The following is a 27,682-nucleotide window of genomic DNA, read 5'->3' as shown; positions in this document are numbered from 1 at the left end:
TAATTCTTATAAAGGACGAAACTTCTAAGGCTATGTGTAGTGGGCGGCAAAATGGGATGAATTCGGGCGATATTCAAGAGGAACATCCCCCCCTCCCCCGGCGTGATAAGAGGGGCGAGAGGGGGGGGGGGAGAGAATGTGTTTTTGACGCCGACTTGTTTGAAAATTATTATTATTATATTCTTTTGACCTTTGAGAACGGTAAAAAAACAATATAGATACATATACCCTCTTCTTCTTCAACTTCATCTCCAACAACAATATTTCAAACAAAAATACATCTTTTCTCCAAAAAAAAACTTACAAAACTGAATCCTAGAAACAACCCGAGCCATCCATTCCCCGCTTTCAGGCAATACCGTGCTTCGCAAAACCAATCGAACCAACCGAGCGTAAACTTTCCATGTCTTAGTTTCGGCCAACACCCTACTTCGCAAAACCAACAAACCAACTTCCCAAACACCGTCAACCAACCAAACATAAACTTTCAATTTCCTTTTCCTGACCTGAACTTAAACATGCACGCCAACTTCCTCAACCCCCAAAACCCATGCCGGTGCTCGGGTCTAGCCAACCGGAGCCAGAGCCGGTGACGATGTCGGAGCCTCAAACGCAATGGGCCTCCAGTTCAACCCAAAAGGCGGCCCGTAAACACAAAAAGAAGATGATGTGGCAATGATTGGGCAACAACACAATTACCCCCTTAAAACAAAAATCTTCCCTTTGCTGACTAGGCACCACATGTCAAAAATCGCCCCAATTTGTAGCCCACCCATTACACATAGCCTAAGAGACGACCCTATTCAATCACGTTCGTTAACTTAAAATACATAATTTTGTTTAATTTATTTTTTATGATAACACTGTTATACGGATCATATATTTTTTATATCATAATTAACATCGAATATAAGTTTTGCTATAGCAAGTGTCGCTCACATTGATAATCCATTACACGTCACATCAAACACTACAAACCAATATGAGAGGGTAATTTGTGTGAACCCGCGGCAATGCGTGGACACTTTTCTCATGAATGTCTTGAATCGACTAACAACCCCCTCACGCCCCCACATGGATTTAAAGATGTATATTCTTCCCATTTCCACGTCGAAACCCACTTACCCTGGCTCGACTCGTGAACATCCTGGTCTAGCTATAATTATAATTATTAATAAAATGAAATGAGTTTTGAAAAATGAAAGAAGGTAAAGCATTAATGATATCAGATGGGCTCGGAACGGAATGGGCCAACTTAGAGCGCAAGGTAAAAAGGGGTTTAAATAACCCGAGTCAAACCCATCGATAATCATAACAATAATACTAATCGAATCGAAGAGTTACAAACCCTAGCGACACCATTCTTCCGTCGGTTTCGTTCGAACTCCAGATCAAGGTTAGTCAGATTATCGTCTTATAGTTTGTGAAGATATAAATTGTTATGTTGAATTCATCCAACGATTGTGTAATTTATGTGTTGTATTGAATTTGGAGAATTACGATGATTCCGATGATTGTTAGATAGAATGCGAAGAAGAAGAAGAAGAAGTTTACAGAATCATAGACTAATTCTGAATTATTATTTTGTTTCTAATTGGTAGTTTAATTTTTATGGATAATAATAATAATAATGATGATGATGATGATAAGATTTGGATTAATGCTGCTTGCATTGAGTTACCTGATTCTGAATTCATTCTGTGGATATCTTTCTTGTTTAATTGTTTTTATGGATGGTTACTAGGTATAGGTATATAGGTATAGGTATAATAATAATAATAATAAGATTGTGATTATTTCTTCTAATAAGATTTGGATTAATGCTTGTATATTATTAATTACCTGAATCTGAAATCACAAAGACTAAGGAAGTCAAATATACAAACATCTCTTAATACCATCTAATATTCACCTTTCTGTTTGCATGCTCAGTGCTCTTAACTTTTTCTTTTCTGTATTTAGCAGGTCACAATGCTAGAAGGTGAGGAAACTGATGAGCACATTCAAGTATGGAGAATGATGAAGCTTATCAAGTCGTTGGAAGCTGCAAGAGGAAATGGTACAAGCATGATTTCTCTTATCATGCCACCTCGTGATCAGATCTCCCGTGTCGTCCAAATGCTTGCAGATGAGTTTGGAACCGCCTCAAACATTAAAAGCAGGGTTAACCGCCATTCTGTTTTAGGTGCCATAACCTCAGCCCAACAAAGACTCAAGCTCTACACCAAGGTTCCACCAAACGGCCTCGTGCTCTACACTGGAACCATAGTTACTGATGATGGAAAAGAGAGAAAGATCACGGCCGACTTTGAACCATTCAAGCCTATTAACGCTTCGCTTTATCTCTGTGACAATAAGTTCCACACACAAGCTTTAAGCGAGTTACTGGAATCTGATGACAAATTCGGTTTCATTGTTATGGATGGAAACGGGACCCTCTTTGGGACATTATGTGGCAGCACGAGGGAGGTTTTGCATAGGTTTACCGTCGATTTACCCAAGAAACACGGGCAAGGAGGTCAGTCTGCACTGCGATTTGCACGCCTTCGAACGGAGAAACGCCACAATTACGTGAGAAAAGCCGCTGAGCTGGCGAAACATTTTTTCATCAATCCGGCAACTAGTCAACCTAATGCTACTGGACTTATCTTAGCTGGATCTGCTGATTTAAAAAGCGAGCTGAGCCGGTCCAATGTGTTCGATCCTCGTTGACAGGCCAAAATTGTAAATGTGGTTGATGTTGCTTATGGAGGCCGGGACGGTTTCAGTCAAGCTATTGCATTGTCTTCAGAAGTTTTTGCAAATGTCAAGTTTGTTCAAGAAAAATCTTTACTCAGGAAGTATTTTGAGGGGCTTTGTCAGGACAGTGACAAGTATGCCTATGGTGTTGCTGACACTTTGAAGTCCTTGGAAGCAGGTGCTGTCGAGACACTCATTGTGTGGGACAGTCTAGATATCAATCACTACGTACTTAGAAACATCATAACTGGTGAAGAAGTTGTTAAGCATTTACACAAGCATCAAGAAGCTGATCTGACTGCTGAGCTGAAAGTTGAGGAAAAGATGCCATTGCTTGAGTGGCTTGTTGATGAGTATAGAAATTTTGGATGCGCACTTGGGTTTGTTACAGACAAGTCTCAAGAGGGTTCGCAATTTTGTAAAGGTTTGGGTGGAATTGGTGGAATACTTTGGTACCAGCTGGACATTAGGTCATATGATGATATGTCTGATGATGATGGGGAAATCTGCGACCTAGTGTAGGTTCGGAGCCAACTTGCTAAGCTTCCCTCCTGTCTTATGAAGGTTGGCAGTTCTCTGTTTCTAGTTTTCAACTTTTCTGCTAATAAATTTTTATATGGTTGGTTTGTGAATATAGATAATTTTGTGTTTCCTTTATTTTGGAATGTGTGGATCACTTAATTTTGCAATCAAGAATCTGCATATTTTATACGATCAAAATGGTAAAGAGCTTTTTGCATATGATTCAACTTAAACATCGGTCATGTGGAGGGACGAATTTGGCTTATTGTTTGTCGAGTTTTATGCCGTATTATCGGTGATTATATTTTCTTTCATAGACCGATTAGGAGGTTTAGTCATTTGAGTGATGGCTTGTAAACTGATCATTGCTCCTTTCATAGAAAGTTTGGTTGGCTGTCTTCTTATGCGACTCTCTCCAGCTTCGAGCCGGAGGTTAGATGCTCTTCTAGTTGAATTGCTTTGTCAAAAAGGAGGTGAACAAAACATTTAATATGGTCAATATGAGGTGTTAATGCAATGATGTTAAGAAGAATTTGCGATGGATAGGAGGACCAAACTGATATGAGGTGTTAAGCCATGATGTAAAATTGATCTTGAAGAGGGTGGACCCATCTTTTGGATAGGGGATCAAGTCACTCGTGCTCATTTTTACTTGTTACCTATACTATTTTCAATATACAAACAGGCGGACATTAAACCATCATCAAGTGCAACAATTATATTAGCAAAACAAAGTTTAACCAAGTCATAACAAAAAGAACAAATATTTGAATATTAGTGTTAAGATACCTCAAATGAGGTGGGGTAAGGCGATGAAGATGGTGATACAGTGAAACCAAAATAGCCAGCAGGAGTCCATCCATCCATCCGTATTGCCTACTACTATGTGATTTCGCTTTTCTCGTCAGCGAGAGGCTACAATTGAAACAGAAACCACCGTGCCTACTTTCCATCTCATCTCTGTGTTTGTTGATGTTGAAGGTGAGTAAGCAAAGGGAAAGCACTCAGATAACATCTGCGCACACACGAGTGAACCAAAAAATGATGTACAACTCGTACATTTGATGAATACTATAGTTGTTTGTGAGAGGGTAGTAATTTGGATTTTTTTTAAAAAAAATTAATTTATATAATGTGTAATAGTATAAAACATCAGATTGGAGTGGTATTCATGCTTTTTTTTTTAAAGGAGCTTGAATTATTTGCTCTTTACTCCTTATCTTTATATGATCAAACGTTAGTACAATAAAAAAAAATATATGTTTGTTTTGGGTATGTGTTTTGAACTCTAGACCCCTATATCTCTATTTTTACAAAAAAATTTGAGACGGAAGAAAACTTATTTTTAGACCCATTTTCTGACTCAAAAGTAATAGGAAATAAAACCACTATATACAAACTAGTTTTCTTTTTCAATCTTTTCTTTATCTTTATTTTTTCTGTTATGTGAACCAGTTCAACACTCAACTTTTTTATCCACTTACATAGCCCATTGTACAATCAAGATTAACCTTCAACTAGTCACTTGTTTAGTCAGTAAACCTTTTGAGTCAACTTTAAACAAAGCTTGTATCAAGCTTGCATAAGACTTTCGGAGTCAAGTTCAAGCCAGCATAACCAAGTGTTTACATCAATAAGACAGATCAATTGCAGTTGACAAGTTCATCTTCCACTTCTAAAGGTTCTAACATTTGTGGAAGTTAAAAACTCAGTTTTTTCAATCCAGCAAATAAACAGGTCAGATGGGTTGAACTAGTTAAAAAACACCTAAATTATAAAGAAAAAAAATGGTTACCTTGAACCCTTCGATGCGTTACCCAACTCATTAACTCAACAAAACTAACAGGAAAAATCGATATAATTGGTATATCCAACAAAACTTACAAGATATGATAACAGCAATGACGAATATTAAGAAGCAAAAATTAAGCCGTCAAACAAACTTTTACGCCTAAGGCTAACAAAACATGGATTAATGAAGCAAAATTTAGGCCAAAAACAAAAAAATCAACACTTTTTTCACACGTTACGCAGCATAAAACAAGATAATTTTGGTAAAAAATAAACATCTTAGCTATTCATTCTTGTGAAGCGGAGGCAGACTCTTTCAAACAAGATCTCATGATCTTTCCTAGCTTAGAGCATGCATCTAGACATAATTCCATTGCCTGTAATGATAACATGTAATGTTATATGAGTTAAAATGTATGACACTAAAAATCAATCAAAAAACATTGTGCAGTTTCGCCTATGAATGAGTCAACCGAGGATAAACATTGTCAGCATACCTCATGAATCTTTGGAGTGGACCATTCACCGGTTATTGTAAGTTGCGTAACCTCATTGCGAGACGGTAAACATGTAATCATCAAGCTACCATCCTGATAGTTTTCTTCTTCTGAAACAGGGTCAATCACAAGATTCTTCCCAAGGCAAGACTATACATCAAAAATGAAAAGTCAGTATGTAACAGAAAAACCTTAAAACAATCCACAAAATACACACACCCCATAAAGATGTTAAAACAGAAAAGTTGACACATTATGGAACTACAACAAGCAGATGAGAATATATGTAATTACACTGGTGAGTATCATACCACAGAAACTGCAGCAACCAAATCATACATCATAATCCCTGCGTCCGCCAAAGCAAGACTGGCACATGAGATAACAACAGGAAGATCACCTGCAAGAATCATAAATTGATAAGAAATATGCAATAGCCAAACTTTTCTTACCCACCAAATTCTAAATAAACAGAATCACTACAAATTAAGTATTTTAAAACTTACAGCCTCCAGATTCCAAAACTAATGCAAATACGTCCACGGTTGTTTTTGGAAATGTATCGAGCATGATAGAACCCTCTAAAGACTTATGCAACTGTGACGAAATTTCTTTGTTCTCTGATGATGCCTAGCTCATAAAAAACATTGAATTTACATAAGAAATACAGAAACTATGACACCAATGGCAACTATATTATCTTAAAACAGGTTACTTCAAAGGCATACCTGACCACGAACTGGAGTGGCAAAAGTTGTATAACTAACATTACAATTCAGCCTACCAATATCACTGTACATCATAGCTTTCTTACTTTCCCTGGGCCCAAAACTGTGAAAAAAATTGACGGCAATTAATCAAAACAAATACATAATAATACAACCACTTCAATTTGATATTCTAAATATATGTGAAAGCAACTCAAGTGTTCATTCTTTAAGTATGTTATTATTTCAGAACTGATGGATTCGATGAAAGTTCTCGCTAGTGTCTAGATAGCAGACACCCTTTTATTTTCATGTTTATAGAACTTGTAAACTTTGCTTAACATGGATCTTTCAAAACATTTATATACGAGATGAACTTACATAGACACGATAACTTTGGTGTTACCGAACTCTGCATAAGCAGATCCTGATGCTGCATTCACCGCACCCGTACGTAAAACTGAAATACAAAACAATGTAGCACACAAGTTAAAACAGAATCCTCTTATAGGCTTATATAAACCCAAAAACGATAACAAAGAAACTAAAAGTAAATAATTTTTGGGTTAAAAGTAATGGAATAACAAGTTGTATAGACTTTTCAAAGCATAAACTAACACCTGTGACTTTTGTGTCCTAAATCTTCTAATAAAATTAGGGTTTTTTTTTAAATTAATCATAGAGGCATAACATAAGACATGAATAATAATAATCTAGACGGGCGGATGAATGATGATATCATACAGCAAGCATCAAGGATTGTTCAGATTAAAATGTAAATAAAATAAAGGAATTGTGAATATTATTATACATGCAGGTCTGCACTGGTGAAAATTGCGCCCGTCGGGGCGAACCCAGTCAACATCGTCGGTGAAAAGAGGTGGCCGGTTCTTCTTAAAGGTGGTCGGAGACGGTGAGTACGTCGCCGGAGTTGCTCCAGCTTTGGCGGCCATTGTGACTGACTGGCTTCAATTCTTCACCTGTCTCACGGCCATGGTTTATGTTAATGTGTATGGGCCCAGGCCCCTTGCATTGGGCTAGTCTCAGAATTTAAAACATATCCCAACAAAGTTGCTGATTTGGATCGGTTCGTATGCTTATTTATTTCCGTTGCATTAATTGATTTTGTTAAAATCTACATACGAAACCCGACAATATATATTATAGCTTATTAAGATGGTGTTAGTAAGGGCACTCTTGTCAAATTATACTATCTTAATTGACAAGGGAAAACAGTGTTAGTAAAGTGGATGGAAATTATAACTTTTAGAAACCATAAATGGCTAAAAAATACGTTTATTTTGGACGGTTCTGGCAAAAGCGAACAAACCAAAGGGACGAAAATAAGAGTTTACTCTATTTAATTAAAAGAGTATTATTGTTATTTCATACTAACTTAACTAAACAGAACTTACAGAGTTAGTGATTTGGACTGAAATGACAAGAAAATGAAACTACGAGAACGGAAATGGCAAAAAGGGCAAACCGTAGGGACAAAAATGGCAATTATCTCTTGTGTTCTTTGGTTGTGTATGTCACATTCTAATCTAGGCCACAACTCCACAAGCATAACATAACTAACTCCACAATTAAGTGTGTTTGGTTAAACCATCATATGATCATATAAAAAGGTGAGAACCCATGGGGAAAACAGACAATATCATAATAATGGTGGGTGTGCTACGATATTGTTTCAAAGGATTTCTTGAGTTGTTCGGAAGATAGGGGAAATCTTATGGAGGGCATCGTATCCCAGATCAATAGGCATGCCACATTTTAGGGTCACAAGCACTATGATCACATAAAACTTTGCAGTTAGTATGTATCATGCTTATGCAACAACGGTATTAGAATAAATGAGTTTTAGAAAATTATTGGCAAAATAAACCGTAAGTTATTGAAAACAAATCATAAATTGTGATAATGAAAGGAGTATTAATCTTATATGACCATTAGATAATGTTGGTATTCATTTTATGCAATTATAAAAACCATCTTTTATTATATATCCATATAAAAGGAGGCAAACCTTTTGCCACCATTTTAATATAGATGAGAATTTTTGTCAACTTAATCATTTCAACTAATGAGAATTTTTATCATTTCGTATAAAAAAATGTCATTCATATCGTAATTTATCTATTATGAATAAACATATAATAACATGTAAAATAAGAAAGTAGATAAAGCTTACAAACCTTTGAATCGTTTTCTTTTTTTTACTTTTAGATGGCTTAAATTACATATTTTTCATCACCCATGGGATTGAACCCTTAACGCTTGTAAAAACAGAGTCTTGTCCAACACCTTGATACTAGTTGAGTAAAGACTCTTTAGATAAATTGTTTTATTTAGGAATATTAATATTAACTCAATGATTTTACTTTTTTAACCATATTTGAGAAATAAGTTTATTTATCATATCCGAAAAAGTGTTTGGTGGACCAACCTGACCCAACCACTAATTTACACTAATCATTTTGGCTTGAAAATAATTTTATATGTTACATAACTGGTCTAAACTACTAGGTTTGCCAAACATGCTATTGTATATGTAATCAATAGTGAATGTAGTTGGCTCTGAATAAAGTTTCAGATTCTAGTTAATGAAAACCATGTAAATATTATGCTTGGGTGTTTCCCTCTAGTCTAGCATCTTGCTAAGCTAACCATGTTATGAAGTTGGCCATTCAAAGCATGTTTCCGACTTTCTTGTGTAAACTAGAAGGGTAATTACAATGGTAAAAGAGTAAAGTTGTGACATCTTACTGCTGCCTATAACTATAAAGCGACGGTAATATGCGAAGACTTACAACACACATCTCTATAGATATTCGACAAAGTGGTTCTATGAATAAAAATGAAATGAATCAACAGATTGATTGACATTGTGGCCTTTAATCACCAGATCAAATATCAATAAATTAAACTCAACTTCACTGTGTTTTGGATGATGATGAAATATTAGACACAGAGAAGGATTCGAGCCAGGGTTCGGTTAAGTCAACATCAACAGGTGTTCCATCATCATCTTCTGCAGTCGCTTCTATATCGTGAGTATGTGAAGATTCGGACGAATATGATACACTCGATGATGTTGGTTGAAGCTCGCGATCCATTCTGATAGTATAATCCTGTGTAACAAAATCTATGTTGTTAGATAACAATATAGTAATAACATAAATAAATTAACTTTGAAGTTGTACCTGATAACGGTCAAAGGAGAAATTCCTTCTTTTAGATTTTTCTGGTGCAATGGTTAGAAGTATTTGAACCACCTCACTCATTGTTGGGCGGGCATCTGGATCCAACAACAAGCACTCCTTTGCCAAATAAGCCATCACTTGCAATTCTTCCTCTTCAAACTTCCCTTTTAGACGTGGGTCCGGCAACTCTTTACTCACCCGCTTGCTATCATGTAAAAGAGGTGTCGCCTGCACAAAACAAAAAACAAAGCCATGAGCTCCTTGTGGGCAGAACATACAATAATAATTTTATTATTATGTACTAACCCATATGACAAGGCTCTCTTCCCCGCCTTTGTCAGGCGATTTATATATCGGATGCCGACCACTAATAAGTTCTAGAAGCACAACACCAAAACTGAAAACATCTGACATCAGCGACGCCCGTCCGACAATAGCATATTCAGGTGCAAAATACCCAAACGTCCCCTGCATTCGAGCAGGTGAGCTAGAACAGCTGGGGAGACCGTCACTTACCAAACTTTTAGCCATCCCGAGATCAGTTATCTAATAAAACAGTCATTAATATCATCAAAATCCAAACAAAAAAAACATTTTTTATTGACAATTTCAGAATCTTTACCTTTGCTCGCCAGTTTTCATCTAAGAGAATGTTGGTTGATTTAACATCTCTATGCAAGATTCTCGGCGCAGCTGCTTCGTGAAGATATTCCAAGCCTCTAGCAGCTCCGATCGCAACTGCAATACGCACTCCCCAATCCAGACGTTTTTCTGACACTCCATCTAGACACTCTCTGAGGTTACCATTTAACATGTACTCAAATACCAGAAGCATTTGAGCTTGTTTTCCATGATACTCTAAACAGTAGCCTACCAATGGTACCACATGACAGTGATGAAGTCTTGACAGCAGTTCAATCTGAGCACCAAGTTAAAGTTATTGTAAAATATTTGATAGCAGTTTAATCTGAACATCAAATTATAGGTTTTAATGAATATTGTTACCTCTGTCAAAAATGTGACTTCTGCATCTGGGCCTCCTTGAGCTTTAAGCCGTTTAACAGCAACGAGTTTACCATCTCTCAGTTGACCATAATACACATGACTGCTAACACCAACTCCAATTAAATTATCATCTGAGAATTTATTGGTTGCAGTTTCCAAATCTGAGTATGAGAAGTTTGTAATTGTTCCTTGTACAGTCCTTGTTTGTTTCCTAAACAAGAATGAAGTCTTGTGTATACACCCTGAAAAAACGACCAAAAGCATAAACATATTATTAAAAAAAAAATGATGTTTTAGTATGAAAAAAAGCTCTTGAAACCGCAGCTACCTGTGACAGGATTGGTAGGAGAGCGGATTGATATTTTGGATTCTGGGATTGAAGCGGTATTGTAGCTTATTAAGTTGGTAGCACTGTTGTAACTTGTAGCTTTATCGTATGAGGATAAAGGTAGTTGTTTAGAGGAGTTGTGCTTTCGGTATACATAGCACATCACTGAAGAGAATATTGCAAGAGTTGTCACCAACATGCATAGTAATAAAATGATTAATACGGCTTTGCTTGAAAATTGTTTCTTTGAAGACTCTGACTCTGACTCACTCAAAGATCCTGTCGAGAAGACGTTGAAGCAGGAGCATGTATTATAATTTTAATAAATGGTAATTAAACTAATTGTGTCATTAAATGAGAACGAGTAAATTTACCAGAATTGCAATTGCAGGAAGCAAAACAATTGGATCCAGGGCCTGTAGCCACTTCAGGGAGTCTATCGCCAGAGCAGATGCATTTCCATCTATCTTGACTTGTACCTTCTGCATCAGAAGAGGTGCAATCACATGATGAAGAGCAGTTAGTTGGAATAACAGCTTGCTGGTTCGATTTGTTTGCATAACATGTACATGTCCACTTGTTTATGTCTGGAGTCCCTGAAACTTCATCTGCTGCAATTAAAGGTAACAAGCTAAGCACAAATAGTTCAAAACAAAGAAATAATTTCATTTTGTTTCTTTTTAAACAATATGATAACATGGCATTATAGTAATGAAACTAACCACAATGGATGTGCTGAACACAGATCAAGCTGATAAAGCAAACTAAAACAGCATCCAGTTGGAGCTTCATCTATTTCGGTCCAAACAGCAAATACTATGACAAAATGAAATGAAGTTGATCAAATTTTCCTTCATATCAGAAAAACAAATACACACACCGACACTCATATTACAATGGAAAACCACACACATAACACATGATAAGTATGCAATTACATATATACTATGGGCCCTTGTAATCTTGACCATTAAAACCATTATGTCAATCACACAAAAGATGCTCTATGTTCCTCATGGTCAAATCTTTGATTGTAAAAGAAAAAATACTACATATACACATTATAACATGTTTATGCATGCTAACATTGGTACAGCAAAAAGAGAAACTCGTATATATATAGAATGAGATTCTTCAAGCTTGTGTGACTTGAAATATGAGGAACAAACATTCTTCACCTTTTTTAAACCTCAAGACTCTTCATGAATAACCAAAAAAAAACCAAAACATCTAAAACCGAATGAACTGATAACATATCGTCTAAAAACAAATACAGAAAGATTAAGGAATGTGATAAGCAATGAACATGCATAGAAAAGTAAAGATTGGCAATTACTAAACACAAAATAAACGACCAATGCAGCTTAACATAAAGTAGTTCAACATCGATACCTAATACAAAACAATAATGCTAAAATGCTTTTAATAGTAAATGGGGTACAGATGAACAATACCAAGAATATCTACCGGTTGATAAACCGCACTGGCCCAAATCATTAAACAGGTTTGACCAAACAACACCTTACAAGCACCAAAAATGGAAGGTGAAAGCAGGTTATTAGCAGATGCAGACCACAGAACACTAATCAATGACCGACTATAAATAAATGCCAGGCAATAATTCAATATCCATGACACATATTAATACAAAAATGTCAAATTTGGTTGGAATTGACATCCAATAGTGACCCAATTAAAGGCTGTTTATAAAAATGGCAATAAGATTTCAAGGCCATCAACCTCACCCGCACCCACTTATCTCAGGCTACGACAGACGCCTTGCGTCTAATCCGAAAACGACCTCTCAACCAATTTCAAACAAATATACATTTTATATAATTATCAAACTTATTAAATGAATTAAAAGGGTAGTGGTGCTTGATTGCATCATTTGCGTACGTTGAAACAGTGCTACTGATTCAACTTCAATAGAATAACTAATAATTAATAATTTCACAAATAACGGATTCATTGTGTATCTAATTATAAACTCTAGGTTGGTTGTACTTTGTGTTTGAGCTGTTGTTGAGGCGTCATTTTCTTTCAAAGTCAGTGAGTATTGATTGAGAAGACACTGGAATGAAATAAAATAGTTTTAAAAATTGAATAAAATGACGTATTGCACCTGATAACAAGGAAACAGATCCGGATATAGCTTCGCACTTGCACCGACACCGAGTCGCCTCAGTGTGTTGAAGAATGTGATCACTGTGTTGGCCTAGTGAAACAAAGGTTGCTGCTGTACAATAGTGGATTAGTTAGGTGGAGTATGCTCGTGATAGATGAAACGGTCAGTTAAGTTAGTGATGAGGTTTAAGGAGTTGCAGAAGGTAGTGGTAGAGGTTTGGAGGACGGAAATGGAGCCAAGAAGACCTGACTAGACAATGAATATGAATAATATTATCTATTTCTCCTCTTTTTTACACATCACCAACCATGGTCCTTACTTCCCCACATGCCTTTATTACTTTTTTTTTCAGTTACATTTTTACTCCTTTCTTGAATGTGGACATACAAAATTAGTCCCTTTCAATTTGGATATCTCGTTAAGCCCATAGTGTGCACGGTTCAGTTTGGTTTGATTTGGTTATTAGTCTAAATCGAAACCAAAGTCATTCTTTTGGTTAGTTTGCCGGTTTTTGGTTCAATTTGGCTGATAACCAAAATTAAACTTTGGCTCAAAATTTTTATTAGAAATACATGAAATATGTGTATAGTTGTGGAGACCGTGAAGGCATGCATATATGAAATAGTGGTATAAATACATGTAATGGAAGTATAAAACATGAAATTGAGATACAAAAGCTAGAAATATATGAAAACATGAATAGTTTGGTTTGGTTAATTTCGATTAACTAAGGTGCAATAAATTCGGTAATCGGTTAACGTTGGTTCGGGCTCAGTTATTGCTCACACTATTAACATAGGCAATTTGATACATTATTATCTAGTTTTACTTCATACATTGTATGTAGCAAAGTTAAATTTCAAGTAATGCTATTGAAATAGTTCGAGAACTAACGCTTGCTAGAGCTCCTTCGAAAGTACTTGTTTAAAATTAGCTTATATAATTTTCGAGTCGAGCCATGGTTGGATCGTATAATTGTCAATATTTACCACATTGTTTTACTTTTTGCAATGTTGTTCAAGGTTGGATGAAGTTTTATCATTTGTGTCCAACTTAAAATGTGGTTAGAAACTTAGAATAAGATTTTGATAGTTACACCCGTCAATTTGTATTTAACGAAGGGCCGAAATTGAAAATTATAATTTAGCTTGGGTTTGATGAAATCCTTGTTGGCCCAACATGCAGTCAAACGTAATTCCTTACGGTGTGTCCCCGGTAGAGGATAATCGGGTGCTTCAAAGGTATAACTTGAACTACTTCCCTCTTAAATTTAGTCCTTTTCATGTTTTTTTTCATGTTTTTGTTTTTTATTTTTTAACCCCCTCGTATTCTCTTTTCCGTCTCTTGAAATATGCATCTTGGTTTTTGAATTTTAATAATTTAATAATCATTATTTTATCTCCAGCAAATGAATTCTGATGATCACACCTAGATTTTCTAATTAGCAATCGCCAAGACTAAAAAAAGTACTCGCTGCCTAAAGTAACTTACTCCCATTATTAATTTTACTAAAGAGGTAAATTTACCGCGTACTCATCTAATTAATCACATCATCTCTTTGATTTACTTGCTAGACGTGACGTTAACATATAAGAGTTGCTTCTAACCAATACCTCATAAAAAGTATGTTCTTAATGGATGTATGTGATACTACGTCCACTTGTTGCATCCGCATTTATACGATATCAACACGGTGTTAAAGACCTTTTTTTTTTCTTGTTTAACACTGTGTTAAAAACCTTTTTTTTCCTTCTTTGTCTCCTCCATGGTTAAGCACTAAGCCACCAACATCCTAATTTAGCATATTCGGTACCACATGAGGTGAACGGTGTTTCCTTGTGGTGCCACCATTCTACCTCACTTATCATCCCTTGTCGTCTTGCATCCACTCCCCTCCCCCTTTATAAATGATTCATTGTATTTTGATAAAAGATTATGACTATATACCGGTTTTATTAGGATATAGGTTCAAATTAAACCTACGATGAGTATTATGGTTTCTAGATTCTCGTAAATGATTGTTTCAGTTACAAATTATTCAGTTCATTCAATAAAAAAAAACCTACACACGGCTAATCATGAGTAGATGAATTTAAGCATAGATGAATTCAACTAACTTCAATTAAGAAATTAACTAGTTAGCGGGCCTTATCGTCATCGTATAATCATTATCTTTCATCTTATCGTATTCATCTTTAAGTCCTTACATACACCGTACCATATTTATCAAGTGGTTTTATTTATAATCTTTCATGTTCCATCTTTTCATCGTAGCCATTGCATCGACGTAAAAACAACACATGATAGCCATTGGCCATTGGTATCTCTCATGATTCCATGTGTATTGGCTAGCTCATTCAGAAAAGGCTCACAACGTTTGACTAAGTAAATTATCTTAAAATCCTCGTTTGATTTAGTTTTAACATGTAATAAATTCATCAACTTCGTGACAAACTTAATGATTCCTATCGAATAATAGCCAAATTGTTGTATTCGTAACTTTGTATGTTCATCTACAAGTGAAAATTTCATGGTTTACTGACATAAAAAATCATTTAGGTTGACTCAGAATAAAATTACGGTGCTAAAACATTTTGTTTTATGTAATCAATTAATTGTAAAATTTAAGAAAGCTAAACTTAACTAGTTTAATTAATCAGTAACCTAAATAAATTAAAGGCCAGTTAGGTGGACACATATGAAATCACTTGGCTAGTTGATTCATGGATTAAAGAAAAAAAAATAAACCTAATCATTATTTGACTGTCGAGTTTCGACTTTGATTTGCAAATTGTCCTTTATGTGAGGGGATATTGAGCTTGACCAAAATGGGCTGACCTATAATGGCTTTGAGCCCACTAGATCTGCATAGTGCATAGGAAACAGTTGTTGGGTTTAATCCTAATGGACAGATCTCAATGGGCTTGGCATACTGCATATAGGATATAGTGCTGTTTTTCAACTTATAATGAATGTAAAAGTCAATGAAGTTAAAAAAAAAAACGGTTCCGGGTTGGAAACCATTCCGGGTTTAGTCAACAAAATTAAGAGCTGGGTCATGTATGATCGGGCTTTGACCGGTTTGGCCAAGTTTTTATCGGTTTTTGGCCGGGTGGGTCTTTACCAGGTAAAGGTGGAGCCAGTTCTATCGGTTCTAGACTTCCATTTTGGGTCCAGGAACGGTTTCTCTGAGAAACTGGAACCTTGCTTGTACCCAAAGGTCGGATAATAGGACGGGTCAACTTGAATTGTATGGGAATGGGGATACCGGACATGCAGCCTCTAGCCCTCTAATTGTCTTCTTCAAGAATATGACAGTTTATTTGTTTTATGAGCTATAAACTTTTTACATATATCTTCTTTTAAAATACAACATATTACAAAGTATTTAACATGAAACACAGCTCATACGTTAAATAAAAAATTATAGAAATCACATAAGTGAATACGCTATACCTATCTGTCTAGTGTTATGGTGTCTCCCATCACAAATGCAAGGTGGGGCCTATTCCCTAATGAACTCATCATTTCTACAAGTATTTCACAAAAGTTTGCACAAAATGTAATTTGAAAGGGTTTGTTTCATGTAAACCTGATAAGTTACGAATTACATTAGATACAAACCCATCCATTTTCTTGATTTGTAAGAATACAGTTCTAGCAAAACCAATTCCCAAATGAATTATTCCCTTGAAAACCAACCAATCCAATTGAGAAAAATATACCCACAAAAGTCAAAACATACGTTTTCGTAGTAAAACCATTACACAAAATAAAAATCACCTTTTAAAAAAAGGTATCATCTATCATCTAGGCTGAGGTGGAGGAAAAGAGTATATTGACCTTAATGATTTTTTGTTCTTGGGTGAGTGGTTAACCATAGATGTTGATGGACTCCTGCTAAAACACATTGTTTGAGACAGGTTAACCATATCCACCATCGACTGCGTCTGGTAACTCTGTATCTGGCTCGTCATTTCAGTCGAGTCACCCCTAGCCGTCGCCCGCTGCCACGAGTGTGAGCTCAACCCCGACAAAACATAAGCACGTCCCAACGACTCGTACACTCTTTGTGTCGCCATTCTCTCTTTCATTTCCCTCAATTCAGCAACCAAACCGATGCACAACCGATCACCTCTACGCGCCGACACAGATTCCGACAACTTTTTCCGACAGTCTTCAAGCACTGACGTTGCTGCCGCTAGATTACCACGTTCGGCTGCCGCTCGTGCTTCGGCTATCGCACTGGCGGCTCTAAGCCGGTTTCTTTGTCGGTCAACTTCAACTGACACTATCGGCTCTCCAATAGTTGACTCGGGTCTCGAGATTATCACATCTTCATTTCCACCAACCGTAACCGTTGTTTTCTTTATGGGGTCCTTGTGAATAACCTTGAACTTCACCAATGACATTTTGTCATCTGATTCTCCAACCGGAACATCCATTGCAACAAGAAAATCTCTCTCTTCCTCAGCATACAAATCACCGACTTCAATAAACCCCGATCTTCCATTTTCATCCATACCAACTTTGTAACTCCCGGCTTTAATAGACCCCAGCCGCAACACGGGATGAACACACTCGACTTCAACCCGTAACTCTTGAACCACAACACTCAAAAGCCCACCAATACACTGAGCAAAAGCGTCCTGTATCACATTCTCAGCTTCTATAAACGAAAACATCCCTCCAGAATGTTCCGAGATAGAGTGCATTGCAGAAGCATCATGATCCATACCAAACCCAAATGTGTGAATCGGTATGCGAGTTTCGTCTGTCTTGCATTGCATAGAAGACGGAAGAAGAGTCTGGTAGTCGGTTCTTGACCCTGTCTTTCGCGGGCTGATGCTGGTGTATGTGTCTTGCCCGTCTGACAATAATATCATACTGCTTACTGGATTCTTGAATTTCCGCTCAGTCATCACTTTGGCTCCCTTTTTTAAGGCTTCAGCTATATTAGTTCCACCGTTAGCAACCAATGAATTAATCATTTGCAAAGATTCTTGCTTCCCGGTTTCAGTCATACGACGAAGTGGGAAAAGTCGACGAGCTGAAGAAGAAAACGCTATAACCGAAAGCCGGTCCAATGGTCCAAGATTTTGTACAACAAAACCCATTGCTTGTTTCAATAAAGCAATCTTTGTACCTGTCATGCTACCACTAATATCAAGTACCGTCACCAGATCTATCGGTGCTTGGGAATTTAGATTTCCTTTAGTGATAGGAGCTTTGAGATTTATTAGGATGCCGAAATTATCAAAGCATGTTGATTTTGCTAACCATGAAATTTCAGGGTATGTTTTCATTTCTACCCCTCCACAAGAATCAAAATCGCCAGATGGCATTTCTTCAACTTTATGATTGACTAATTCGTCATCATTAAAAACGAGTGGCTCGGGGGCTTGAAATAGTAAAGGGGCACTACGACCGGAGTACAGTTGTTGATGCGCCATACCTTGTAAAGCCATCCATGAACCAGAATTTGTACTTGATTTTACACGAGAAGAACCGGATCTCTCTAAAGGAATTTCTTTCCATTTTGCACGACAAACGGGACAGACTCGATTTCCATGTTTAACATTTGATGTAATGCAATGGAAATGGAAGGAATGTGAGCATTCTGCAGTGAAGATTGCATGACCGTCAGTTGCTTTCATTGACGTCAAGCATATTGCACACATTTGCTGCAATCCAAAGAGATTTTTTTAGTAAAATATAGAAAACTAAAATTTAGAAATTCAAAACTTAAGCTGTATTAATAATAATGCATTTAATGCTTCTAAGTTGAAATGAGTGAGAGTATGGACAACGTCTCTGCAATGATTCTCATCAAATCCTCTATTTAGCTTCCAACGTGATCTTGTTATGCATTACAACAAGATAAATATTAAATAATATAAAGATTCGCCATAGATAGGGTTTCTGTTTATGTTGGATGGTTCGCTTTATTTCCAACTATATAGTTTTCCTCTAAATCTCTTGATAAACTTCAATTCGAAGCCAAGCAAGGCTGAAAAAGAATTGTGATTTCGAAGCAACCAGGTTTTTTTATATTATGATTGCAAGTGTACCTAATTTCCATTTTTAAGTAAATAATATCTGCTTGTTTTTATTGTTTACAAACGACATTTCAATATTTTAGGGAAAAAACAAATGAAAGCAACAGTATATTTAATGCAGTAAACTTTTAATTTATTATTCTTTTGAACAACTAGGTATCATCTTTTAAAAGCAATGAGGTAAACATCTTTAATCACCACAAATTTATTGACGGTCATATAAAATCGTGTTAAATCAAATCATGAAAGTTGAAAATCACTTTGGCATAATGAGTAGACATCTTTTGGGTGGCCAACTTGTGATGTGGGTGCTACTTAATGATTAAATAATGTAACCTTTATAAAGTAAAGATCATTAAGCAACTGGGGTTCCAATGATGAGGTTTCAAGGCAATAAAGAAAAGCATACGCATCATATAGTCAAAAGCAATGACTTGTATAAAAAGAATTAGAAATCAATAAGAATAAGCTAAAGATTTTCCACTGCTTTCAAAGCTAAACTTACTTTCATCAATTTTATGCAGCATAAGTAAAGTTCAAAAGTGTTAATTCAACTATGAAAAGGGGGTGAGAGGTTTTATATGTAAAAGTGAAGGTGTTGACCAGACAAAGCACTTTACCTTCAAGAAGTTGAAGTAAAAAAGAATAACAATATTAATTATTAAATCAATTATTAAACTATCTACTCCCAGCCCAAACAAGTTTGACCAACTTTGACCCAAAACTACAAGATTCGCACGTTTTTCCCTAGCGTGTTCTCGCGTTTTTAAACCAAGATTACAATTTTTTAATCCGATATTACATTAATATACTGAATTAATAATTATGGAAAGACCATTATTAACCAATGGAGCAGAGTACAACCTTTAAAGGGACATTAGGGTCCATGAAGCCATTAAGAGTTGAAAACAACTTGACAACAAAAACCACCAATCACTATCTCCATGCCCACTTCTTGTATTGTATAATCACCATAATCAACCACTAGCTAAATATCTTTTGATTACATCACAAAACTATGCCTAGCCAATCACAAGTGGTCTAATAGAATTTTCTTTTCTTTTTCCATTTATTAATTTATTAATTAATTACATCACACTGTAATCCACTAATTTGTCTAATACTCTCTTATGTCATAAAATGAATAACTAATTATATCCCTAACAATTAACAAAGCAAATAATAATAATAATAATAATAATACCTTGGAGGACGATTTAATGCCGTATTTGGACATCTGAAGACCGGAAGACGAGGGAGTGGGAGTGGTCGGCATTCGGTGGCGGACATCGGAGGATCTCGGCGGCGCGTGAGAGGAGGGGGAGCGCGTGGAATCGTAATCGTCGGTGGTTTTGGGAAGATAAAGACACGTGTTCAAGCCTAAGGCAAGCTTCATCTTCCGCCATTTGCTTTCACCTCCCATGACAAACAAACTTGAAGAATAATATGAGCGAAATGGATGTTGTTATTATTATTCAATTTATAGATCTTAAAAGCGGTTGGTGAAAAGCACGAATAATATCATGATGTTACGGGATTCAGGTTCGATGAATATACGGTTTTGGTTTTCCCTAAATTGCATCATCTCGAAATTAGGGTTCGTGGGGATTGAAATGAAATGAAAGGGTTTGGATTGGAGTTATAGTGGACAGAGGTGGGGGGTAAAGCTGGAAAACAGCTTTATTGGATAAATGAATTTAATTAGGTGCTGGTATTTATTATTTAATATTTTATAATATATTAAAGTTATTACTTTGTATGAACTATGTTATCAAGTTTGACTTTACAATTGTCAGCTTTCAGTTTTATGAATACTATCAAACTGTATTTTATTTTTCTTTTTCTTTTAATTTTTTAACGATTTTCATTAACGAACAAACGGTATAACAAAGAGCTAACCAACTGGGTACGTATAAGAACTTGATGATATTTACAAACAACATCCTATGTAGAGACCAAAAAAGAAGCGCGTCGACTAATAATAGCCCTTATCTGTTAAAGGTCCGTCACTTTTCCCATGTTATTTCCTCCATTCTCGGTCTGTGTCAAACCCAAGATTCATCGGTTTTCCGTTGAATATAACGTCATTCCTGGCTCTCTATAGACACCACAGTGTGATGAGACAAGCGGCATGGAATGTTTTGCCTATATTGGAAAGTTGGTATATTACTATACTAGGTTAGATCCCGTGTTACACACGGAGAAAAATATATAAAACTTCATATATGTATATATGTGTGTGTGTGTGCATGCGTGCGTGTGCGCGTGTGTTATATAAATTTTAATGAATTGTAAACGTCAGTTAATATAGTATTATTATTATTATTATTATAAGGTATCACATTGTTATTTTAATTAAAAAAACCCAACATACAAAGAACAAATAGAAAAAAAATAATAATTTAAAACATAATTATAAGTTATGCTTCATATTTCTAAAGTATACCATGAAACAAAAAAGACATATTAATTAAAACTTCATCATCTACTGAAGTCATATGTTATAAACTATGAAGCGTAAACATATAAATGTTGTAACATAAGTTGTGTGTTATAAAATTATTATTATTGAAATTATAAAACATTTAAGTACACAACATATAAAATGCTAAAAATATGAATATAACAATAAGATATAATTATAATTTTTATTAAACAGCACGTTTAATAAAGCAACAATATAATCCAAATCTCATGACTTAAACCATCATTTCAATCCAAACATCCATGCATCCGTTCTAAACATTCATAAATAATTTCACAAAATCCAAAAAAAAAATAAAAAAGTCACAAAATTTTAAAAAAATAATAATTAAAACAATTAATTGTCTTTATCACTCAATAAATGATGATTATAATAATTTATTTTAAAATTTTCTTCAACTTAGGAGTTAATGTTTAAAATTAATGCTCAAATTAACATGTGAAAATTATATAAATGACAAATTGATGAGTTGGAAGACTATGTAGACATGTTAACTGAATTCCATGTGAAACATTGTATTGATTTAATAGTATAGTAATGTTTGTATAACTTCAATATATCTCGAGTGCTAAAGGCATAGATGGTTGGGCTTTTTCACCATTGTGATATTGTGTGCCAAATTGATTGAGGGTTTAGCAAACCCGCATGACACAAAAATATGCTCCGCTAACTCCTCCATTGCACCACCACACACGGGGCGTATCATCGATGGTTTCGTTTAGCAAGCATCACCAAAGATGGAATTTGTTCCTTCGCCCTCTATGCTAATATTCTTATCTTTTTTGGGACCTAATTATTTTAAATAAACTTGTAATATAAAAGTGTATTAATTGTAAATATTTTAGTTTAATTTTTTTAAAAGTTATGGATTTAGCTCTTAACTCTTTATGACTCTTTAACACGTTTGATTCTTATCAATTTCATGAATGAATTATTTTATCAATTTTGTAGGAAACTTAAATCAGGAGTGTAAAGTTGGACATAAGTAGAAAGATTGGGTGGGATTTCGCTGTTTTAGGTTTTGACTTTTTGTTAAATAATTAACTAAATTTCTTAAATCAGTCAATTATGAAAACCCACTGTATTTGTTTTTTTAAGTTATATAAAAGCATTTCTAATTGGGAACTCGACAACTGACCACTCGTAAGTCGTCTTTAAACTTGTATGGCCTTTTTTGGCTTCCATGATATTAGGGTATTAGGACGGTCGCCGTGCCTTATATATGCTGGTGCATCTCAGATAACTAACGAAGAAGGATGAAATTGGACCATGTCATTTGGGTTTTCAATCTTGTTAATATATTATACGGAAAAAAAAAGTTGGAATATGTTCTAAAACTTCAAATCAATTTCCAATTTCCTTTATTGGAGTATAGTATTTAGTGTTTTAGTATCGAGCCCACATGCCCGGTTTATCTCTAAATACTATATACTACAATATTTTTTAATCGAAAATCCCTATACATACAATTTTTTTTCTTAGCCCCCCTATAGATGAGGCGTTTTAGAGAGGGCAAAAGCCCTGTAGCGTCGAACATCGCCCCAGGACACTATGAGGGCGCTTTGAAAACCTTTGGAAAGCAAATATGGCTTGGACGTTTTATAGAAAACGCCTAAATGTTGTTGACTTTGGTCAACCAAAGTGAAGGGCGCTTCCCCCTCCACCACTACACCTGGTTTTACATTCTTTAAAATTTTACAATCATAAATTCAACACAAACCCATTAGCAAAAATAATTTGTTTGAAATGTGGCCTTGGTTTTGAGGAAAATTGCAAGAAATGCCATTCCTTGATATTATCGAAAGAAAGAAGGGGTTAAACGTTTCTGGTCAGCATCATCGGATGTCACCGAGTTTGGACTTTGGACCCAAGTGATCCCATGCCGGTTTTCATGTTGACCCACTTGTACCCAGCATGCTCCTTTATTTTTTTTTTATTTAAGTCCACTCATTTTAATTTAATGGATATGATAGTAACATATTTGAATTTATTTTTAAAATATCATAGTACACAGAATAACTGTGATTTAGCTTTCAATTACCATTACTGATATATATAAAAGTGAAGTTTGACGACGCTGGACTATAATTGGTTTATTTGGCAAGATTTTATTAGACCAAGTTTTGTATTTTTATTTTGGGTTTGTTTTTTGTTTTAAACTTAGATAATTATATTTCTAATTATCTCTGTTATGTTTGTTTTTTTATTAGTTTAGTTCCAATACCAATATACCGTAAGGAATGTGATAAAAACTGACATAATTTGCGTAGACTTAGCGCATTTTGTTTTAGTTATAGTACCGTAAAGAAACTGACTGAATGACAATTCTTTTTTTTAGTCCGGTTTTATAACGAACGTGAAAAACCCAACCAAATTTGCATAGACTCACCGCCAGGGACCAACAACGCTCGGGTTTCACTGACCAACGCTATCCCAATGTTCCATCTCAATTTTTATAACTTTTTTTTGTTTTAGTTTTCGTACAATAACACATGTAACAGAAACTGACCGAATTCACGTCAACTTACCGCCTCAACACTTAGGACCGGTAATGCTTGTGTTTTACCAACGTTCGGATTTACCAACCTGCCGGCACAACGCGCCGGGTTAAAAACTAGTTAAATATAAAATCATTATTTTATTTGTCGTAAAAATCATAATACAAAACAAAGTGTATATAAATTATAAAATGATACATATTTCCAGTTTCCCTCAACGAAAACGTTTACAAACTAGTGGTATTTAGCATGATCTTACTCTCCTAAGATTGACCGAACCAAAACATTGCAGTTTATTTGAGCTTACGTGTTTCACACATTTCTCTTAAAACAATTTTTACTCAGGGTACAACGATAAAAATCAGTTTATACCGGAAGAGATAAGAATCGCATATGCCAACATTGGTTCTAATAAAAAATTCAGATACTTCGATGTATCGAGCGAATTTTTAAAGTTTACTGTTACTAAAAGAATTCACGTTTTGTCGTTTTTATTTGGTATAGGTTTAGATAAGAGAGAAATGGACTTCAACTGATAGGAAAATAGATAAGGAAATGGTGAATGCAACATAAAGTTTTATTTCAAAATAATATGACATTGACATGGCATTAATATATATACTCATGGGTTTATCAAACAACCAACTTTTCTAGTCAAGTTTCTATGGAGTGGTTAAAGTAATATATAAAATTTGGTAAATTGTGTTTACTGCTTACGTGTTTTATTATTACGTAGGAAAAAATGTCCCTCGAGTTATTATTATTATTTTTTTAATTTTAATATGTTTATTTTGAATTATTTTTAAAGTTGTTTCTGCTTTATATAAGCACGTGACGTCTATGATTAATGAAGGCTATTTTAACATTGGATTTTGATTCTGAAGTGTTGGGGCCGTATGGACTAGAAAGGATTATATTGTTGGATTTGATGAGTAGAATGAGATGATTATGATTAATTTTTTTTTTTTTTTGGTTTCGTATTTTGTTCAGCTGAGTCACGAGTGATTATATTTAGGTTTCAACTAATATGAAGATAATTTGGATTGTAGTAATCATTCCCACTTTGATAGGGTGACAAGATGGTTTGGGGTTAAATTTGATGGTTAAGGGTTCAATCCCAATAGTGCATAATATATTTAGTTGTTCAAAATTTTTTTTTTTATTGTAGTAATATTATTATTTTTTTTTTTATTCATCAACTTCTTGTAAAGTATTTAGATCACTAAATTAGCTTACTAGAGATTGAGTCAAGAAATGTTATGAACCGAATTCGGGTTCGTGATATTTAATCATTGTTCTTATTCATTTTAAAAATTTAGCTAAACAAAATCATATGGGTGGTCAGTACTATGGAATGGATCTCATGATTAAATAGTTTATGACGCATTTGTTTATTTAAATTGTACGATTAAAAATATTTTATATTCATGAGTTTAGATTTCAAATTAAAAGCCTTTAAATTAATATATAAGCTTTTAATACAATATCAACATTGATGGTTTTGCTCTAACTTTTTGCAAGGTCAAAGTGGGAATTCAAGCTGTATTTTTGAGGGGGTGTTTGTTTTTTCTTCAAACATCTTCAAGGGAGCTTATGTCTGCAGGCGCGCAGACGTCTCCCTTGAAGACTGTTTGTTTTTTTTTTTTAAACAGATCTGAACACATCTTATTTCCTCTTCAAAAATAAGACAGGGATCTCATTCTTATAACATCTTCACAAAACCCTACTCCCTCTTCTCCTCCAACCAGGTACGCACACAACATCAGGCGCTCCTCCTCCGATCATTTTTCCGGTGACCGCCCTCTTCTCCTCCGGCCAGGTACCTCCCTCTTCTCCTCCGACCAGCCCCTCCCATGGTGTTGATTGAAAAACAAAACCCTAAACTAGGGGGGGTCGGGTTTAGGTATAATATTACAACAGTTTAAATTGAGAAATTCCTAGCGATCACGAAGATTGAACCATTGAATCATTCTCATATTTTGATAAAAGCTTCATATTTTGAAAATTGAGTGTCCTTCTGTGTTTAGAATATCTGCTAAAACCCACCGAATCCACAATTTCTTATCAATTGAATCACTCACTGGTCATCCACTTGCAGGTACTAAACTCTTATGTGATAACTTATAACCATGAGTGCTTAATATGATGATTGTTGATTAAATTTGTTATTATGGGGCTGAAAGAATATGTTTGCATTGTTTTTTAAGAAATGCATACCAAGTGCTCGATGAAATGCCTGTGTGAGACTTGCTTGATTATGTGGTTGAATTTGGTCAAAATAAAGTTACTAACTAATGCTTAACAAATAATTTAAAACACATATGATATCATTTATAAAGTTTATTCATTTTTGTTTAAACTTAATATATTTTTTGGGCTGTTATCTGAGTTATTTCTTTCAATTTCAATCTGGTTTTTGTTAAAAGTATATTTCAGTTTAAAGTGGTGGCAGGGTAATTTGGTACATTTAGTATCTTAGGTTGATGGCCGAGCACGATTCGGTTCGGTTATTAGACGATACCCAAACTGAAGTGGTGGCAGGGTAATTTGGTACATTTAGTATCTTAGGATGAGTCCATTTCTCATCATCTTAATAATATTTCAAGTTTTCGGGATCGGTACCGGTACCATCCCGGGCTCATCTCTAATTTTGGGTAGGTTTCGTGACATTTTAAGTTCTTTTGGGAGATAACTAAATTTAAGAATTGGTCTTTGTATTTTTTGTGCTAAACACACAATGAGTATTGAAGACAGAAAATTACTTGCTTATTAAACAGCCATGCAATCCTGCATTTTTCATTGACTTTGACATCCACTGAATTTAGTTATCTCCAATTAAACACACAATGATTAAAGTCAATGCTCATGACTTTAATCAAGTAAAACCTCTTCAGAATTGCAATCGTCCTTTGCCTTTATGTATATGTTTTGAGAATGTCTAAAGAGGTAGGTCCTCTACATATTTGTAATATACTAATATACTAGTTATCAGTTGTTATCATAGTATCATTCATATTGCCTTAAAGACCTTTTCTTGGTAACTTAATTAAGCATTAAAGCTTGAAACTTTAGTCGTCTTACCTGATGGTTTCCCTTTCATTCATATTTTGTGCTGTTTATTATATTTTCTATGTAACTTGAATAAATGACTTCTATCTTGTGAGATAAGTTTGACAGTTATGCAGACAGTATCAGCTTATAAAAACAAACAGTCTTATATTTTCAGCTTGCAGATCTTCAGACCACATCTTCAGTTGCAGACATGAAAACAGATGAAATCAGCTTGCAGACAGTTTATGTCTGCAAAAACAAACAGCACCTGAGTTTTTCATCAATACTCTACATTTGTTCGGATTTGTTTTTAGCTTCGATATTAGAAAGACGGATGGATGAGTAGCAGGCCAAAACTTTATACCATTTTGGCTGGCTCATTATCCATCAAATAAAATCCAACAGATCTAGCAATAAGACTAAAGACGTGTACAGTGTACTCAACTTTCACTAATAAGATTAACAAACATATTACTAGTTAATATAATAATCAATGCAACATTTTCTCGGAAAAAACAGGCCCTGATTCACATTCACAAGTGCCACTTAATTATTCATCATCAGACAAACAAACTAGATCACCTTCTCTAGCAACCTCAGATGAAGATGGATACACTTTCGGCAGATGAGAACCGCCTTGCTTGTGGTTGTCGGTGTCCATAGGCG

The 27,682-nt window shown here is 35.1% G+C and overlaps 3 protein-coding genes and 1 pseudogene across 5 annotated transcripts; 1 reads left to right on the top strand and 3 right to left on the bottom strand.

Annotated features, from left to right (window-relative positions):
- The first annotated feature begins 1,971 nt into the window (after nt 1-1,971).
- LOC143592355 (eukaryotic peptide chain release factor subunit 1-3 pseudogene) lies at nt 1,972-3,261 on the top strand (annotated as a pseudogene).
- A 2,078-nt stretch (nt 3,262-5,339) lies between these two features.
- Nucleotides 5,340-7,209, bottom strand: LOC143592348 (exosome complex component RRP41-like). The gene is made up of 7 exons (XM_077072286.1): nt 7,068-7,209; nt 6,638-6,716; nt 6,278-6,380; nt 6,056-6,179; nt 5,861-5,949; nt 5,550-5,699; nt 5,340-5,429 (listed from the first exon to the last, which is right to left on the bottom strand). The coding sequence occupies exons 1-7, from the start codon at nt 7,207-7,209 to the stop codon at nt 5,340-5,342; spliced, it is 777 nt and encodes a 258-aa protein (XP_076928401.1).
- A 1,770-nt stretch (nt 7,210-8,979) lies between these two features.
- Nucleotides 8,980-11,641, bottom strand: LOC143592346 (receptor-like serine/threonine-protein kinase NCRK). Of its 3 annotated transcripts, none has more exons than XM_077072283.1 (8): nt 11,518-11,641; nt 11,170-11,406; nt 10,796-11,074; nt 10,468-10,709; nt 10,085-10,381; nt 9,769-10,008; nt 9,463-9,690; nt 8,980-9,390 (listed from the first exon to the last, which is right to left on the bottom strand). In XM_077072283.1, the coding sequence occupies exons 1-8, from the start codon at nt 11,585-11,587 to the stop codon at nt 9,193-9,195; spliced, it is 1,791 nt and encodes a 596-aa protein (XP_076928398.1). In that variant the 5' UTR covers nt 11,588-11,641; the 3' UTR covers nt 8,980-9,192. The 3 variants fall into 3 exon arrangements, with proteins under 3 accessions (XP_076928398.1, XP_076928399.1, XP_076928400.1); XM_077072284.1 differs by having other exon boundaries at nt 11,170-11,403; nt 11,518-11,635; XM_077072285.1 differs by having other exon boundaries at nt 11,170-11,391; nt 11,518-11,602.
- A 5,088-nt stretch (nt 11,642-16,729) lies between these two features.
- On the bottom strand, nt 16,730-20,405 carry LOC143592345 (E3 ubiquitin-protein ligase WAV3-like). The gene is made up of 2 exons (XM_077072282.1): nt 20,187-20,405; nt 16,730-18,607 (listed from the first exon to the last, which is right to left on the bottom strand). Exons 1-2 carry the CDS (start codon nt 20,403-20,405, stop codon nt 16,730-16,732), a joined length of 2,097 nt encoding a protein of 698 aa, XP_076928397.1.
- Between the last annotated feature and the right edge of the window lie 7,277 nt (nt 20,406-27,682).

The sequence above is a fragment of the Bidens hawaiensis genome, unplaced genomic scaffold, assembly GCF_021521415.1.
Source record: "Bidens hawaiensis isolate Kalapana, Puna unplaced genomic scaffold, B.hawaiensis_p1.1 tig00040706_1, whole genome shotgun sequence".
Taxonomy (NCBI): domain Eukaryota; kingdom Viridiplantae; phylum Streptophyta; class Magnoliopsida; order Asterales; family Asteraceae; genus Bidens; species Bidens hawaiensis.
Note: the sequence above shows the minus strand (reverse complement) of the source record. Positions and strands in the feature narration are given on the sequence as shown.